Source organism: Phyllostomus hastatus, unplaced genomic scaffold, assembly GCF_019186645.2.
Source record: "Phyllostomus hastatus isolate PE091 unplaced genomic scaffold, TTU_PhHast_1.1 phas_contig_209, whole genome shotgun sequence".
Taxonomy (NCBI): domain Eukaryota; kingdom Metazoa; phylum Chordata; class Mammalia; order Chiroptera; family Phyllostomidae; genus Phyllostomus; species Phyllostomus hastatus.
In genome coordinates this window covers 20,459,464-20,479,066 of record NW_025333735.1, presented here as the reverse complement: position 1 = coordinate 20,479,066, position 19,603 = coordinate 20,459,464, and the positions used below count along the sequence as shown (strand labels likewise).

General features: G+C 40.1%; 1 protein-coding gene across 3 annotated transcripts in view; it reads left to right on the top strand.

Annotated features, from left to right (window-relative positions):
- CACHD1 (cache domain containing 1) overlaps nucleotides 1-19,603 on the top strand; it is a 207,095-nt gene that overhangs the window by 121,325 nt on the left and 66,167 nt on the right. For all 3 annotated transcript variants that reach the window (XM_045835536.1, XM_045835535.1, XM_045835534.1), the window contains exon 4: nucleotides 16,892-16,998. In XM_045835536.1, coding sequence (XP_045691492.1) covers nucleotides 16,892-16,998 — 107 coding nt within the window. The remainder of the gene's footprint in view (nucleotides 1-16,891; nucleotides 16,999-19,603) is intronic.

The window sequence follows — 19,603 nt, the reverse complement described above, 5'->3', positions numbered from 1 at the left end:
ATAAGGAACTCATACAACTCAATGGCAATAAAACAAATCTGATTTAAAAATGGGCAGAGGATCTGAGTAGACGTCTGTTTATCCAAAGACATACAGATGGCCAACAGGTGCATGAAAAGATGATCAACATCACTAATCATTAGAGAAATGCAAATCAAAACCACAATGAGAAATCACCTCACACCTGTTAGAATGGCTCCCATCGAAAGGACAAGAATGACAAGTGTGGGTGAAGATGTGGAGAGAAGGAAACCCTCATGCACTGTTGGTGGGAATGTAAATTGGTGCAGCCACTGTGGGAAACAGTATGGAGATTCCTTGAAAAATGAGAACTACCATATGATCTAGCAATTCCAGTTTAGGTTTTACCTGAAAGAAAGAAAAACACTAATTCCTTTGTGTTACTGCAGCATTATTCACAATAGTCAAATTATGAAAACAATCCAAGTATCCATCAATGGATGAATAGACCTAGAAGTAGCATCGTATCTATACAGAATGGATCACATATTATTCAGCTATGAAAAAGAATGGGATCTGGTCGTTTGCGACAACATGGTTGGACTTTGAGGGCATTAAGCTAAGTAAAATAAGTCAGAATAGACAAATATATGACCTCACTTATATGTGGAATCTTATTTTTTAAAAAACAAGCTCATGGATACAAAGAATAGGTTGGTAGGGGTGAGGGGTCAGAGAAAAGAGCGAACAGGTCACAGGGTATAAACGGCCAGTTACAAAATAAATATGACACGCGGATGTAATGTATAATATGGCGACTATAATTAATAACACTATGTTGTATATTTGAAAGTTGCTAACAGCGTGGATCTTGAAGTCCTATCAGAAGAAAAAAATTGTCACTATGTATGGTAGCAGGTGGTACCTAGCATGATTGTAGTGAACATTTACAACATATACAAATATCTAATCATTATGTTGTACACCTGAAGCTAATATGTTAATTATTCCTCAATTTTTTGAGAATGTTAATGTTCATGCTAATGGGCTACCTGGAAAGGAAGGGAATCCTAGCATTTGAGTAATTTTTTTTTTCATGTAAATTGATTGTGTCTTTTGTGTCATGATTGAGATATTGTGCAAATTTCTCCATTCACATTTCAGGTTCTTTAAGTGTTATTTACATCATTAGAGCCAGAAATAAGTTACTTAGAGAATTATTTTTAATTTTGATGATTAACTTCTTGACCCATAATGTTTAACTCCCTGTGCTAAGCTCTCAAGGGATTTAGCTTCAGGTCAGGTTTTCATGTTTTGTTTTGTCTTTAATTTAAACTCAAACATGAGCTTTCTTTCATTTTAAGAAAAGGCAAGCTTCTTTTACATTTTTATTTCTTTTGGTTTCCTTTTTTTAAATCAGCTCAGTCTCTAGGATGGTGGAAAGAAGTACCTCTAGCAGTGAAGACGGTTTTCCTTTCCGTTCAGGTTCAGTTGTGATGCACATTTTATTGTACTAATACAGTTCTAAGACTGGATGGGCCTCCGTTCTGACACTTTGCTGTGGGAAGCACACTTAGCCTTTTTAGTCTTCAGTTTCCTCTCCTGTAAAATGAGCAGTTTGAACTGTACTCCAGAGACCCGTCTCTCAAGAGTCATTGATTTCCCTCAACCTTCTCAGAAGGTTTGTTTTTAACTGGAGCTATTTGCCATTACAGGCAACTTTTCCTACTGCCCAAAGTTGGGCATTCTGGAGTTCATGAGGAAATTTGTTTTCTTCTTTTTGAGAGTCACCTAGGAGGAAAAAAGACATTATACAGCAAGGCCTATAGATGTTAAATCCCTCACTCACTGATTTGTTCATTCATTTAAAAATTTTTTCATGTGTAAAGTAGTCTCTGGGAGAGGCATTTCAGCTGAGTGTGTAAGTAGAAAAAAGATTTGAAAATTCAAAAATATGGAGGAAGTGATTTCCAAGAGAGAAATGTCAATATGAAGAAAACCCCATTGCTAGAAATGGCCATTCACTCTGACATCTGGAGCAAGTGATGGAAGACATGGCTGAGAAGTTGAATGAATAGCATTTCACAGAGACTCTTAAAAATGCTCCAATGAGCCCTGGCTGGCGTAGCTCAGTGGATTGAGCTCGAGCTGCAAACCAAAGTGTTGCAGGTTCGATTCCCAGTCAGGGTACATGCCTGGGTTGCAGGCCATGACCCCCAGCAACCGCACATTGATGTTTCTCTCTCTCTCTCTTTCTCCCTCCCTTCCCTCTCTAAAAATAATACATAAATAAATAAATCTTTAAAAAAAATAGGTGAATTACTTTAAAAAAAAATGCTCCAATGAAGAACCCGAACTTCGCTCAGGAGAATATAGGCTCTGAAAATAAAGTAAAGGACAATGTCTTCACTTGCTACTTTATTGTTACTATATAACAAATAGCAGACACCCAATAAATATTGATTTCTTGATAGAGATTACTGACTTAAGGTTTTTGAAAAAGGAAATGAAATGATGACTTACGAACTCTTAGGGGATTTTACTTGTCAACCATGTAGAGACTAAAAGATCTAGTCTGACTTCATTTATGTAGGCACGGAAGAAGAGGGGGCCTGGACGCAGCTGTTGGCACTCACTGTGTTCGGTGTTGGAAGAGGGAGGATCCAAAGGTGTTCGGGGTTAATTCTGGGTAACTGCAAGAGGGGTCGGTAGCAGGTTCTGAGGCGTATTCTCATCCGTGTGCCCTCTCATCCTTCTTAGTTTCACTTGAGTTCAGGGACCCTGTCAGATTTAACTGGGTATTCAATACCTTGCTTGAACAGGTCCTCAATAAATACTTGCTGAAGGTGTTACTCTGTGGCAGCAAACTGGATTTTGTCTTTAGTTTTTGAGAAATGGTGGTGGTGATGTCAGAATTACTGAGCTACTTCACCTACAGGCAGGAATTCAAGTACTTTTATATCCATTCATAAAAGTTGTTGTTTTCATCTGAGTATTATTCCATTGTTATAAGCCCTGCTGTGAAACTGAAGTTGATATTGACTTAGTTATTATAGTTATCAGCTAAATTAAGTCATTAATAATGAATATGAATAATTATTATGACATAATATTAACCAATTATATGCAGGGTAAATTTAAAACACAAAATTTCCAAATGCCTGTATTATATACAATAGTTTTTCTTCATCCACAGGGGATATGGTCCAAGACCCCAGTGGTCATCTAAACCAAGGAATTACTGAGCCCTATATCATACTGTATTTTTCCTAAACATACATACTTATGATAAAGTTTATTATTTATCATGATCAGGCACACTAGGAGATTAATAACAATAATTAATTGTAATATAGAACAATTATAACAATGTACTGCATTGAAGTTCTGTGTATGAGGCCACTTGTTCCAGGGGATCCCTTGCTGAAGTCTTTGTATAGGTTCAAAGCTTTCTGGTGCAACACCTTGCCATCAGTCAGAACATGTTTTCTGTTCATGCCTCCACCCACAAATCCAGTGCCTCTTCCATCTTAGCTAAGCATCTGTTGTGCATTGTGGTTGTCACTTTGGTAGTTTTAGGTACGACAGCGAAATTAGCATGAATTTCTTTTTCCTTCTTTACATGTTCAAGATAAAAGATTTGTTCTTGCTGTAAATCTTACAATTTTTTCTTCCCTTTAGTTAAGAATTTCCACTTTGTCCCTCAAAGGAAGCACTTTACAGCTTCTCTTTGCCATATCCAAATTGCTGGCATTACGGCCCTCATGCTGTGGGGCCCATTATTAAGTAAAATAAAGATTACATGGACAGCACTGACATACTGCGACAGCTGATCTTATGAGTGAGGTGGCTCCTATGTGACTAATGAGCAGGGAGCATATACAGCGTGGGTACACCGGACAAAGGGGTGCTCTATGGTCCCATATGAAGGAGCAGGAAGGCACGAGATTTCATCATGGTCCTCAGAAAGGTGTGCAATTTAAAACTCGTGAATTGTTTATTTCTGGCATTTTTAATATTTTCAGACTGCAACTGACCACAGGTAATGGAAACTGGAAAGCAGAACTGCAGATAAGAGGGGGCTACTCTATATCATTTTCTACTCAACTTGTCTGTATCATGTTCAAGGTAGTTAACATGCAAGACATTGTACTAGATACTGTCTGATAAACAAAGATGAATAAAGTGCTTTGTACCCCCAGGAACTCAGAGTGAGCGAAGGCAGACTGTCAAGCGTTGGGAAAGGAATCCAGTGACTCCTTTAGAGAAGAAGCATTATGGACAGAGGCTTCTTAAACTCTGGCTTGGTAGAGAAGTGGCAGTTGAGGCCTTGAAGCGTGAAACCTCTGCAGATAGATCTGCGGGGAAGGATGCTCCTGATCAGAAAACAGCAAGAATCCATAAAGCACTGAGTGGAAGACACAGCTGGATCGGTGGATAAGAGATGAGCTGTGATGGGCTCAGAATCCTTGATCGCATGGGCAAACTCCTCTTGACAAGCAGTAGATTTTAAAGCAAGGAGGTCTGTGATTTGGGCAGATGAATTAGTTGCAAGTGAGGGATCAATTGTGGTGCAAAGGCATGTTGCTTTTAGTCAAGTTGAACCATCCTAATAGTCTAGGATGACATGTAATGAAAAGTAATGACATGTCAAGGAAGAACTGTAGGAAGACAAAAGATGTCCAGGGTAGTGGTGGTTACTAGAATCTGCCAACTAGTTTTTAGTGGGGATTTGGGTGGGGAGGAAGATTTTAAAAGATGGTTCTGAATTTTTAATTAAGCATCTCAGGATATGAATCAATTAACGAAAGAGTGAAAATCAGAGCAAAAGGAGATTTTTATTTAAAAACAATACAGCATTTTGACTCAGACACACTTTTTTGTACTTATGACTCTTGTTCCTTTGTTCATCAAGGCCAAAGGTGAATTTGGTGTAAACATCTAGGTTTTGATTTTGAACTGCATGTGGATCATGCTTGGGAAGGATCTGGCAGGCAGTTGAGATTAGCCCATAGTGTTATTTTTTATCCCACAAATGTTTTCAGCCCCATAGTCCTGTTATGTGCCTAGCAGTTGCGAAGCAGGGACAAAGCTGGAGTGTGTAGTTCTAATGTGCTGATGCACAGATGAGTTTTATATAAAACTATGTTTCTAGACGTAAGAGCCGGCGCACATGTAGGGAGCTCTGACTTTTCCCCAGTCCTATTTTAAGGTAGCACACATTTAAAAAATGATGTAACATGTCTAACCCTGGAGAGAATTTGTTTCTTATTACTGTTCCCATGAAAAATACAACATTGTGACTTAGCCAGGTGCTTTTGCACTTATGACACTTGTGGTGTCACAAGGTCAAATAATGTGACAAGCTTGGTCCTTGACCACTAAGTTTAATTTTATTTCAGGTCCTATTCTTTCCCCGGGAAGATGTGTTTTGCATTTTGCCCTTATAATACTATACAGTGAATCTTAGTTTCTCAAGTCATTCTCCCTGCTTTATCTCACACTTCCTCCTCTTAATCCCTTTAAAATTGTTATTACCTGCAGGCAGGCAAAATGTCACAGGTGCAGCCTTTCTGGCTATTGGTGCCTAAAGGACTTGAGTTGAGCTCAAGATTCAACAAAGATTTTGTAGAATGCTTCACGTTACAGAAGGCCTACTCAGTTACATTATTTAACTTATGTAAAAGAGCTATATATGTTTACACTTCCATAAAATACTTTCTTGGGCTTTTACGTCTGTAAACATCATTTTACTTACATTAGCTTCTTTGTGTGACCCTCTCAATAGTGGTGGGAAGGTGGAGACTCTGCCCTCCCCAGCCTCACCCCCGTTTTGCCAGGGAGGATGTAGACTCAGGAGAGGTTGTGTCAGGGCTCAAGGGTCCTTGGTTTGGAATCCAGGTTTCCTGATTCCAGATAATTTTCTTTCCGTGATAAAATGTTTTCACCAGGCAGTAAAATCGGGGTGGTTTATCTGGCTCTTGAAATTCTAAACTTTATATTTCTTCCAAGAATTTTACTTGAGGCTATTGCATGACCCTCTGAAGTGTCTAAATTGGCTGAATATAATGCTCCTGGTAGTCTGGTTAGCTTGTTTCTCAGTCTGAAAAACATGTTCCCATAGCAATTTGTGTCACTTATGTGTATGTGTAGGTCTATGTGCACGGATGGATACTGTTATCTTTAGAACTATTGATGAGCGCTGTCACCGCAAAAGGCACCCGTGTTTGGCTGTGCTGACAGACTTGCTTTCTGAATTCTCCCTGAGTGACCTTCACTGGAGGAAGGACAGGAGACCTGCCACTCTGCTTAGAATACTGAATTTCACCAGTGGCCTTTTATGGATTTTAGGGAGGGAGGGTCTTATTTCACTCCATCTTTCCTCTCCCTTGCCCTCTCTCTCTTCATCCCCAAAAATACGGTCTCTAAAAGAAATTGCCAGCATTAAGAAATAGACCCTATTGTAGCAAAGGACCAGAAACTTCCTTTGGGATTTTTGTGTTGTACAAAAATTCAAAATGTTTTCAAAGAAGGCCAAAATTTTAAAAGCTGTCTATAATGTCTTTCAGGGGGTGTGGCTTGTTTGGTATGATGATGTAAAAATCTACCTTCACACTCATAGCTTTATTAACTTATTTTTAGAGAGGGAAAAAGAGAGGGAGAGAAACATTGATATAAGAGAGCCACATCAATTGGTTGCCTTCCGTACACATGCTGACCTTTGACCAAACCTTCAACCGAGGCATATGCCCTGACCAGGAATCAAACCAGCAACCTTTGGGTTTGTGGGATGATGACCAACCAACTGAGCCACACCAGCTGGAATGCTTTATTAACTTTTTAATACTGGGTCAGTAATTTCTTTTGAGGACCTGTTGGATATAAGTATTTCATATCTTATGTTTTATGTTTCTTCTAGAGAAGAGGGATATCTGGACAGGCCTCTTCCCTCAGGAGGTAATGAGCTGAGAGATTGAGCCAGTTCATCTTTAAGGTCATCTGCTACCTCTGAGATTGTTAGTGCGTCTCTTTGATGTCTCTGTCCTACCACTCACAGTTGTGTGCTGTTTACTAACTATGCAAGAAGAAAACATGTGAATTTGCAATCTCTTGTCTTTAGTCCTAGAAGTCTCAGCCTCTTAGGTTTTCTGCATTTACTCATTCAGTAGACATTTAAAAATCTGTGCACTTTACAGGGCTATGCCCTGGAGATAAACACAGGAAAGGATATGTGTGTGTGTGTGTGTGTGTGTGTGTGTGTGTGTGTGTGTGTGTATTAACTAGCAAGGGGAAAAAGTATATAAATAGATTATTTTAAAGTCTGTTAAGTCCTTTTTCGAGGGTAAGTGGCAGGGTGGACAAGAGCTACTGAGGAGCACAGACAGTGCCTATGGATCCCACCCTCCCCAGGCCTTTGCCCACCTGCCTGTTCCCCCTTTATTTTTCCAGATACCCTTCTTTCTTGTTCCTGCACCCTGCCCCAACCTGGTGATGAGGAAGATAAGGATAAATGCTTAATGTGGTTTCAGATCCACTTCCAATCCCCCTTCCGTTCACCTGTACAATCTCCCAAGCTTGTGTGAGAAAGCGGATTAAGTGGATAATACTTGGAATCTAGAGTGAGATCCAAGATCACAGCAGGCCCTCCCCTCAGTGATCTGTTTTGGTGGGGAAGCAGTGAAAAAGGAAGATGGCTGCTTCGTGTGATACTTAGACTTGAATGGAGAGAGAGATGCTATATTGCTCTGAAAGCCTTACCTTCCAAGGGTATTTGAAAGCAGCCCTTGTTTCCACTCTGGCTGAGTTGCTGAACCCTGAAGGTTTAATCCTTATTGCTGATAAGAACAAAAAGAATGTGACTTATCTCTCCAATCTCTGCAGAGATGGAAGGAAACAGGGTTCTTGGAACGCCGTTATTTGACAGCTTTTCAGTTTGCCCATTAATTTAGGTGTTTGAATAAGTAAACGCAGTTGGGGGGGTTCAAGTATCATTTACTTTATGAATGTGATAGTTCTTTTTTGAAGTGATCCCACTCTTACCCCTTCCTCCACCATTCAAACAGAGTTTAAATATTTGCCAGTACAGATGTTTGATTTTTATCTTAGCTCTTTCTTTGTTTAACTTTATTCTCATGGGTGGTTAAGTGGAAGATAAGGGCGTTCTTGTTTAATTCTTTTCAGTGGGTGTTGCTCAAATATTTGGAGAGCAGACACTTCCCAGAAAGAATGAGCAGGAACCTGGTTGAATGGAGGTGAAGTGATACATCTCCTTCATATCATAGAAAACTAGACACTGTGTTGGGCTGTTACTGGGCCTGGAGGGTCTGGTAGGCATGGATGTTTCTGTGTCTTAATCGTCTTTTAAAGGCTCCTGCAGCTATTGGTCAAGGGGCTTTGCCTCTTTGGCTTCCCAGGAAAATGTGTGGTGCTCATAAAATGGAACCTGACCATTCAGGTTCCATTTTCCATTTTAAGCAGTAAGCAGGCTCTTGCTTCCAGGGCAAGGCAGGCGCTCACCCTGGAAGCAAGAGCCTGCCTTGCTCTGTGAACATCTGCTCCACACCAGCTTCTGATCTGATATCAGGTTTTGCTTCCAGAAGTGGTGGAATTTTTTTTTAACCTTTTGCACCTGTCTCAGCATTTTAGCAGTGATTCAAAACAAGCCACAAACAAGTGAAAAATATCCACTACCCTATTTGCTGTCATCATACTGGCTTTGTTTATGGACTCCCTTATCAGTTTTAAGCCTTGCTCTTCTGAGATATCCACAGGGATTTGCTTTTTGAAATAGTACCATAAAAATGTGCCCATGAATAACATCACATTTCACCACCGCCCTCGGAGCCGTGGGTGTGGTTTTTGCCAGGCAAATCACTTTCCACAGGAAATTTAAACAAAGACCAAGAAAGATATTCAGGAAGTAAACCCCAACTGGTGCGTGTGTCTCTTTCCTTTTATATCTTTTTCTTTCTAAACTGGGACTCCACCGAAAAGTTGATTTGCACTGTGAATCGAGGCTGAATGAAATCCAATTGGAACTCACTTGAACAGTTTTGATGTAAGATTCAAAGCTTCTGCAAATTTATTTTATCTTCTACATTTGCTGATCTCCTGCTTGTAAATCCTGTTGAAGGAGAATAAAAATGACTGCAGCCTGATGGGAATTAAATGTCTGAAGTTCAAAGCAGTTTGCACATCAGAGCAAACGTCAATCAAATGAACATCTTGCAAGCCAGGCAGGGAGTGAATTTCTCCATGGGGAAGAGATCAAAGTGGGAGTCACAGTTCTGTTTTCTCCCTCGGGATGCAGTTTCGATCAGTTGTTCATGAAAGTAAATCCAGAAGGAAGTTTTTCTTTTAACTTAAGGGGGTAGGAAAGATGGAGTTATTTCTCTTGAAACTGAATTTCAGGCACTGGTTTTATCTTATAAAAATAAGCATAGAAAGCAATCATAATCCAGCATCTCCTTTTTTTTTCAGAGAGGATCTACAGGAGATTTAGAAAGGATTATTCTCTTATTGTTAATACTTTTCTAAAGCACAGATATAAAGATCATTTGAATTGCCTGCACATTTTATGTGAAAATATATTATTATACCAGCTCCTGACCTTTCCATAAACCTAGAATTATATAAATGAGACTGGCAGCTAATATACTTCTCAATGAAAAATCTTTTAGGTAACCCCTAAAAGTATGTGATGTGTTTTGATAAAGTATCATAAGCATGAATTTTATATTTCTCAGAGTCTCCAAATCAGGGTGAATGGCATGTTTCTTTTTATAAATGGCACACATTTATAAAATGCGTTCCTGTCTTAGGCAAGGCAACCCCTCGGGGGCCCAGAGGTAGCTAAGGTAACAAAATGGCTAAGCAAGTTTTCCTCCTATCTTTGGAGTCCAGAAGAAAAGCAGGCACTAGTGAGTGTAGGTGAAGAGATAATCACAGGGTTTTGGCTCCTGTAATTTTTTCTCCTGGCTGGCTCACCAGCTTGGGACACACTGTTCTCCTGTGTATCTTAAGCCCCCTGTTAACACCTGCTTCCCATACCTGACCAGCACGTGGCATAGGTAGGGATAGCAGCAGAGGTTCATTCCTAGGCTTTTCATGTTCACTCAGCTGGGGTGTGCAGGCTCCAGGGCTAAGACTCAGCACGTGAGGGAACTCAGACAATTGAGACCACAGTGAGTCTGTTGCCACTTAATAGCGTCTAGCAAGGAGCAGGATGAAGGAGAGTGGTTGGCATGTTTCTGAATTCTTGAAATGTCAGAGTGTGGGGTGGGGGGCACTGAAAGGAGTACATTAACTTAAAACCACCAGCATTTACTACATGCAGGTTACTCTGGAAGCAAGGATTAAAATAAATCATATTCTGAAACTAAGTAATCTGTTTCACCTCTTACTAGTAAACTTTTGAAACCCAGATGTCCTTGAGCTAAAGAGCAGAGGGGTCAAGTTGCCCTCTGGCTGAGGTTCTCTTGCAAGGTGCTTACTGATTATCTCTAAAACATTGGGAAAATCCTATGGATTCCTTCAGAAAAAGAACTTCTGGCATTTTATGGTTTGTTTGGGCTTTTTTTTTTTTGGTGGGGTTTTGGGTTTTTTGTTTTTTTGGGTTTTTTTTTTTATCAAGTCTGATCTCTGGACGGCACCACATCAGCTGGCGTTTCCCTGACCTGTGTATTGCCCACATTGACATAAAACTTAAACTGTGGCCAGTGTCTGTTACGTCACTCAGCATTCTGTATGCCTTGTCCCATGTGAGAATTTTTCAGAATTTAGTGCAGTTTTTCTCTTCCCTGGTCTTTTCTTACTTACACTTTATATTATCTTTGTTGTACATAAGCCATTTGTTGAGGATCCTCAGATTACCGGAACGGCAGGGTTTCCTTCTCCTAGGAGAAAGCTGGCACCAGGAAAAGCAGGAACAGGGGTGAACTGGTCCCGGGTCTGCCGTGCATCTCTGTCCCGTGCAGACAGTGAATATGTGTCAGCTCTTTTGTCTCTTACTTAAGCCTGGCGGATTTCAGTGGTGAATGGGAAGGGAGCTGGGGGCTTTTCTAGAATGAAATAACAAAGTAACTCAAATTGGCCAATTCCATAGCTATCCCAGTGGTGAACATTCTTTAAAATCTAAGTTGTCTATACTTAATAGAGAACACCTGTCTTTAATGTTGTCTTCTTCTTCCTCCCCATCCACATCTTTATCCATAGAGTTCTCTGTCTAGCTATCTACTGTGAAGCCTTATATTTAGCTACTGTCATTTTCTATTTAGTAAAAAGCAAAGATTTCCCCTAAGCTATACAGTCTTTCAGCATAATCCGTTCCTTTGAAAGAACTGACTTCTACTTCTGCTGTTTCAGATAATGTTGGTGATGATTTATTGGTTGATTTATTGAGATACAGTGTAATGTATTCATTATGAATGAGAGCGCCAATATAGTATCTTCACATCTTGGTTCAGCTAATCCCCAGCTGTGAACCTGGGGCTTCTTAATTTAAAATTTTTGTGCCTCAGTTTCCTGCTCTTTAAAAGGAGATAATAGTATTTCCCTCAGGGTTGAGAAGATTGGATGAGTTAATCCATGTAAAGCACTTGAAATATACTTGACATATGATAAGCATTTAGTAGCTGTTAACTGTTATCACTAGTAATACCTTTAATACTGGTTATTATTATTTATTAAATACTTATTATGTACTAGGCTCTTAACCATTTTCTGATTTAATTCTTAACACTTTATGAAATAGGTACTATTATTAGTACCATTTTATAGATGAAGAAAAGAGAGGCTTAGAAAATGTATGTCATGTGATATATATATTGCTATTGATATATATATGTATATATGTATATGTGTACATATACATACATGTGTGTGTACACACACATATATATATATCAGTAAGCAACTTAAACCCAAACTCTCCAGTCCAGGTCTGTGTATCTCTCAAGCCCATGCTCCTGCAGTGACATCAGCATGCTTTGTCAGGATGGCAGTGCCTTACTCATCATGTAGCTTTTTAAAAAGTATATTTTACTGATTATGCTATTACAGTTGTCCTATTCCCCCTTTTACTCCCCTCCACCCTACACACTCTCTCTTACCCACACTCCCCCCCTTTAGTTCATGTCCATGTGTCATACTTATAAGTTCTTCAGCTTCTACATTTCCCATACTGTTCTTGCCCTCCCCCTGTCTATTTTCTACCTACCATATATGCTACTTATTCTCTGTACTTTTTCCCCCTCTCTCCTCCTCCCACTTCCCTGTTGCTAACCCTCCATGTGATCTCCATTTCTGTGGTTCTGTTCCTGTTCTAGTTGTTTGCTTAGTTTGTTTTTGTTTTTGTTTTAGGTGTGGTTGTTCATAATTGTGAGTTTGCTGTCATTACTGTTCATATTTTTTATCATCTTTATCTTAGATAAGTCCCTTTAACATTTCTTATAATAAGGGCTTGTGATGATGAACTCCTTTAACTTGACCTTATCTGAGAAGCACTTTATCTGCTCTTCCATTCTAAATAAAAGCTTTGCTGGATAGAGCTATCTGGGATGTAGGTCTTTGCCTTCCATGACTTGGAATACTTCTTTCCAGCCCCTTCTTGCCTGTAAGGTCTCTTTTGAGAAATCAGCTGATAGTCTTATGGGAACTCCTTTATAGGTAACTGTTGCCTTTTCTCGTGCTGCTTCTAGCATTCTCTCCTTCATTTTAATCTTGGGTAATGTAATTATGATGTGCCTTGGTGTGTTCCTCCTTGGATCCAACTTCTTTGGGACTCTCTGAGCTTCCTGGACTTCCTGGAAGTCTTATTTCCTTTGCCAGAATGGGGAAGTTCTCCTTTATTATTTGTTCAAATAACTTTTCCACTTGTTGCTCTTCTTCTTCTCCTTCTGGCACCCCTATAATTCAGATGTTGGAATGTTTAAAGATGTCCTGGAGGTTCCTAAGCCTCTCCTCATTTTTTTGAATTCTTGTTTCTTCATTTTTTTGAATTCTTGTTTCTTCATTTTTTTGCTGGCTGGATGTTTCTTTCTTCCTTCTGGTCCACACCGTTGGTTTGAGTCCCAGTTTCTTTCCCATCACTACTGGTTCCTTGTACATTTTCCTTTATTTCGCTTAGCATAGCCTTCATTTTTTCATCTAATTTGTGACCAAATTCAACCAGTTCTGTGAGCATCCTGATTACCAGTGTTTTGAATTGTGCATCTGATAAGTTGTCTGCCTCTTTGTCACTTAGTTGTATTTGTTCTGGAGCTTTGATCTGTTCTTTCATTGGGGCCTTTTTTTTTTTTTTTTTTGTCTTGACACGCCCATTTCTTAGTGAGGAGCGGAGCCTTAGGTGTTCACCTGGGTGGGGCAACCCAGGTTGCTGGGTTGTGACACTATATGTGGAGCAGGGATCCGAGAGGGAACAGTGGCACTTGCTCTGCTCTCTGCTGGATTTCAGTTACTTCCCCTGCTTCTCACAAGCAAATTGAGCCCTTCTGATGCTGATTCCCATGTGGATGGTTTTGTGTACATTTTGGACCCAGTGGGTCTCTCCAACAAACTCTCCTGTGAGGCTGGGAGTCTCTCCTGGCACCTCAACCCCCACAGGTGTTTTCAATCAGTGGTTTGAGACTTTATTTCCCTGTGCTGGGACCCTGGGTTGTGAGGTCCGTCCGCTCCCCAGTTGTTTTTCCCAGTTTATCTGCGCACAAATGGGACTGCCCACTCCACCAGCCTCCTTCTTGCTGGGTCCACCTGCTGCCGCCTTGTCTGCCTACCAGCCACAGCCTTGCCATGAGTCCTCTCCACCTGGTTGCCCTTCTCCGCCCCTCCTACTGGTCTGGATGAATGTTTCTTCTTTAACTCCTTGGTTGTCAGACTTCTATACAGTTCGATTTTTTGTCAGTTCTGCTTTTTTTTTTTTAATTGTTGTTGTCCTTTCTTTGGTTGTGTGAGGAGGTACAGTGTGTCTGCCTACACCTCCATCTTGGCCAGAAGTGTTCATCATACAGCTTTGATTGACTAAAACACCAGCCCTTTCCAGTGACTTAGCTCTCTGCCCTTCCACATTAGTCAGTCACTGATGAGAACTGATGGAGCACACTTCCCAGCAATGTACTAGACCTGAGAGGGAAATATAAACCCTCAAGAAACTTACAGTCCCATCAGGGGAATGAGGCCTCTCAAACATGTGACAGGTGTCGGAGAGCACTGGGAGTCCCGGTGCTGGCGGTAGGGTTTAGACCATAAGGCTTCCATAACAAAATCAGAGAAGGCAAAATAAGTAAGATAATTTGTTCCTTGTTTATAAAAATCTTATTTTTAAATTGTTGTTGATTAGTATTTTGTTGGTATCAATGGAATCTAAAACGGGTTGATCTGTGGACATCAATCATGACGACACTATGTTAAACCTGATTTCAAGACAATATAAAAAACAGGAAAAAGACACAAGCACAGATTAAGACACAGAATGACACCGGTCAGTTTGGAGGAAGAAGGGCCATCGCAGGCTGGAAACGACAGCAGGATGTTCAGGGAGGAGGACGGCAAGAGCTGGGCTCTGCACGGGGGCAGTAGACCCCGGAGAGCATCACAGCTGGGCTCCAACAGTTGAAGGACAGGTCTGGTTAGCACGGTGGGTTGGGAGATGGTGGGAAAGAAGGTTGGGTAGATGATAGATAACAGGCTCCACATCGTGAAGCCTTTTTATGATGACAAATATTTACTGAGCGCCTACTTTTGTTAATGAGTCATTTTTTATGTTACAAGGATGTTTTCTTTAATGCTCTTAAAGTTGATCTTTTTCATACAGAAAAGAAAACAATCTATAAAAATAACTACCTGATCTTCCCAGTCTGCAGGAGCAAGCGTTCCTTTTGCAAAGGCCCAGGGGATCCGTGCGAGCCTAGTACTAGACATGGGCCTTCCTGCGGGGTGGGGCTGATAACACAGGTCCTGGCTGTGGAGACTTCCATTTGGGAAAAAGGGGGCTCTCCCCAAACTTAACACTTTATCTAGAAAATTTTTTTAGAAACACTTGAGTTGACCCTTTCAACAGGTTCTTCCTTATGTGTCACCTCAATTGAGCCATGTGGCACGTGGCTCATCCTTGGACTGGGGAGTCATGTGATGGGATTCAAGTTCGTTTTAGGTCCTCAACTTTCTTTGTGATCCTTGGTGTCGCGTTTCCCAACTATGAAGTGCAGAGGTCTAAAAGGGATTTGTAATTTGACCAGCGAAGTCCAGGTATGAATTGCAGGCAGACCCACAAAAGCGTACGTATGGTCTGGCCTTATTAAAAAGTACATGAGGGAATGGATTTAACGTGGCATCTGGAGCATGGAGAGCAAGTGGGTCACTTGTATAATGCTGCTGTTGCTCAATAGAAGTTCAAGGGCTAAAACAAGAGAGGGACTGTGAGATGACACTGCATGGCCAGCACGCACACAGCCAGCTGCTGATGTATTAATCTCCTCTCTTCTCTCCATCTGTGGCTTTCGAGGCAGCAGTCTTCTCATCTAAACAAATTGGAGCAGGTCCGAGAGGAGTGACCACGTGGTGAAGCAACTGTGTCCTTGGAGGCACAGTTGACAGTGTCGATGGAATTCTGTAGTGGGTGAGAGGCTGGACTAAAGGTCTCTTAAAATCCAGTTACCACCTTCTTAATGATGATTGTGTTTCAAAACAGAATGTTTAACTTTTGCTTGGAGCCCAACACACACTGCGCAAACCTAGCCCCCTTGCTATACAGCCTGTTCAGTTTTGTAGGTCTTATGAGGTCCAATCGACAGATCATCAAAGTTCATGTGAGTAAGTGAGTTGGGTTTTGAGCTTTGGGATTGTTTCTCCTGGGTGATACAGGGGATACAGCCTCTCTGCCTGTGTTAATGGAATTTCATTAATGGCATTTATCATCTGAGGTATGCATTTGAACACAAGTTTTAAAAAACCTGGTTTCAGATTGAATTTAGCTTTGGGGGGAGGGGGAAACTCTTAGAAATGTCATGAGTTCTCCTAGTACCTGAAATTCTGAAAAGGTTACTTAAAAGTTTAAATCTTTAATCTCTTTTGTTAACTTCTGGATTAAATTCACTTTTAAAAATACTCTTATTGACTAATGAGCTGGTACCTTTTACTGTTACTTTCTTGAAGATTGTTGTTAGCTCTAGCAAAGGACTCATTGATTGTAGTGGTATTTATTGGTCAGCCAGTATAGCCAAGGAGCTAACATTGTTCTAGCTCTAGGACTAGCACTGTGCTAACTCCAGAAAGCAGAAAAGACTTTGTTTACATTACAATCTAGACAGTGCAAGCTGTGTCATGTAGAATGAAAGGAACTTGTGTACATTATTTATAATATTTTGTACTGCTTTGGAGAATGAGTTTTATTATTTCTTTTTTTTTCCTAGATAAGAAAACGGAGACTCAGAAAAATTAAACAGTTTGTCCAAGGACAAACATTTAAAAGTGACCTAGCAGAGATTCCAATCTAGATCTGTCCTGCTCTGTAGGCATTCTTTATCCTTCACTGCTATCTATTTTTGTTCTTGGTTGTTGATTTTCAGATAGGGCAATTTAAAGAATTGTTTCATATGTAACATTAGAGCTCAAGTCTGAATTTTTTAAGTTCTAGTCTGAATTTACTTTCCTCATGATTTTATCTGACTCAGATTCATGAAAAAAAGTTGGTTTGTAGGGTGGTTATTTATGTATCTTCTGAGAATTGAGCTTGATTTCTAAGACCTTCTAGATGCAAATTTTCCCCCCAAAGTATTCTGTAGTGATTTTTTAAATATTTAAAATCTAAATCATAAGTTTACGGTTATGAGCTGATCTATTTTATATATAGTATAAACTCTTATTTTTGTTAGTTTGTTTTTCCAGACTGAATAACCACCAAATAAATACTACTAATTTTCTCCTATTCTTCTAGATTCGATGGGAACTTCAATACCAATGTATCTAGAACAATTAGCTGTGACCGACTTTCTACCACTGTTAACAGCCGGGCCTTCAATCCAGGACGAGACTTGAATTCAGGTCAGTGCTCTTTCAGCTTTATAAAAGTAAACTATATTGCACCACATTCAAGTATATGAATGAATGTATTGCTTTAGACATTTTCCTTTTAATTTTGAAGAAAAATATATGCTTAAAATAGGATGTTTCTTGCTGGAAAGTTGACATTCATAAGAAGGAAAGGATGGAGAAAATCAGCCACATGCGTTGAGCACTTTCTCTCGAGCTGTTTTTAGCACGTGCCAAGCACCTTGCTTGGCTCTTTATCCATCATCTCATTGTTAGGAGTTTTACGTTTGTTATTGTAAAGGTTACTTTAGAGACCCAGTTATCTTTGCAATAGAAGGTGTTGAATTTCATTTGTATTTCTATGTATAATTTTTAATTTGTGTCGGGGGTGTTTTGGAAGAATGGTGAGGGAGCTTTTCTAACTAATAAACAGTGTCATAGTGCTTTAGATTGAGTTTGAACTTTGGTTTGAACTGGTCTCAGTGGAACTGTTATATAGAGAACTCCTGGGGTACCTGTGTACACGTAACTCCAAAGTGACTTAGTGTCTCTACTTTTTTGCCCCAGAGTTTCAGTTTATGTGTCTCACCCCTCTGTCTTGTTATACACACTTACTGATTGATGAACCTCAGAACCTAAAGCCTTCACCATTTCAGAGCCAGAAGGGGCTTTAGAAATCACCTACCATCCTCAATCCTCGGATTCTACTAAGGAAAAATCAAAGGCTCAGAAGGGTCCTAAGACTTCTTGTATTGCCAGAGAGATGAAGGATCTGATCCTTAAATATGAAGAACTGTATCTCCCAAATTCCAGGTCTCTTGCAGACATGTAAAACCCAAGAGAAAAGCCAGAGGACCAGAACATTTGTTGTTAGAGGCTCATCCAGTCTTGGTCCAGGGGAAGAATGCAGTCTTTGGGAATTGTATATACAAGCTAGGTAATCTATTAGATCTGAAAAGGTAGAACTGTTAGCTTTATGTTGCTTAAAGATCATAAAACTATAGCTGCTAGCTAAGGGATCCAACCCAAGTCAGCCAGGCATATGTTGTCTAGAACAACTCATATAATGGCCTCAGTTATTTTTTTATTGGTCTGAAAATCTGGAAACCTTCTGGAGCAGGTGAGGTTTACTACTAGAAAGGATGCTAAATGAAAATGACTTTCATAAGAAACATAACCAGAGGGACTACAGCAGGGCATAGAACGGACAGAGGAAATGAATTATGGGAGGTGCATAGCTGGAACTTGAGTCTCCTGGTTCCCAAATTCAGTACTCATCCTTCTTCCTTCAAATGTGCGCAGTAACACAGCACATGTTGCTGGGTCTGAAGACGTGAGGTGGAAATAGCAGTCCTTGAGCAGGATCAGATTTGAATGTGCTGCAGGACTACACAATTTAATCCAACAATATGTGTAGTTAAAATTTTTACAGTACATGTTACCTTGTGGGCTATTTGGTTATTTTGTTGTTGTCATTTATTTTTTTACATTCTTTTATTTTTTCAAGTTGAATTAATAAGAAAAAATCAGTGTGTTCCAGTTATAGATAGATATATAGATATAGTCCAGAAGGACTTACTCATAATAAATGTTAATGTTTAGTGGTGGAACAGTGGTCTATTTTTACTCCTAATTTTCTTAATTTTAAACTAAGCATGCATTTCTTTGTAACCGGGGAGGGGGGGCGGGATAAGCAAGAAGAAATTATAGACTACTTTCCAATGTATTTTCACCTTTTTCTGGTAGACAATACCTTTACTAACAAGTCTCTGGTACTATATCTTGTTCAGTGTTGAGGTTCTAGATGACTTGCCGTCACCCTTCTGGCTATGTGACGGGGGCAGTAAGAAGGGTGGGCTGGGGCAGACGGAGGCTGGGGCACGCTCGCTTGGGAGCCAGAGCGATGCTCCCCTGCCATGGTCACTCACCTTAATGGGCCACATCTTAGAATATCTGGAACCTACTGCAGATATGGCTATATCCTCACTGCCTTATTTTATGTTTGTGTATAATAAGGAGCACATTGTTGATATCTATCTCCATCATTAATAGTCATATTATTGTGCCTTTTTCTTAGTGAATGCAAAAGCCATTTATTCTGCCAGGTAATGGTCTCCCACTTACTAACTAGAATGAAAAAGTACAATAAAAATTCATTCAACAAATATATGTTAAGCATCTTCAATGTGGTAAACATTCTCCCTTGGATTTGATAAGGAAGAGTGTGGTGAGGGTGGAGGTATATAGTTAAAGATCAGATGTTGAATTTTGCTGTTTCTAAGAGCACGTCTCAAGTAGAACATACTACCTAACAAGAGCTGTTCTCAGCACGGTTGACGTAGCTAGATTTACAAGCAGCTTTTGGCAATATTCAGGTATTTGAGAACTGACTTGCTTACATGTCAAGTTTGTGACATTCCACCAGGCAGTGGCTGCATCCCAAAGTCCACATTCTTGAGCAATCATTTGTAATAGGAGTGGAGTGGTAGAGGGTGAAAGGTGACCTCAGAGCTCCTTCTCTCCTCCTCTCTAGCTCATGCCCCCTTTTCAGAGCAAAATTAATGTACTTCACTGGCTATCGCATGTCTGATATTTACATCTGTAAGATGTCCAGCCT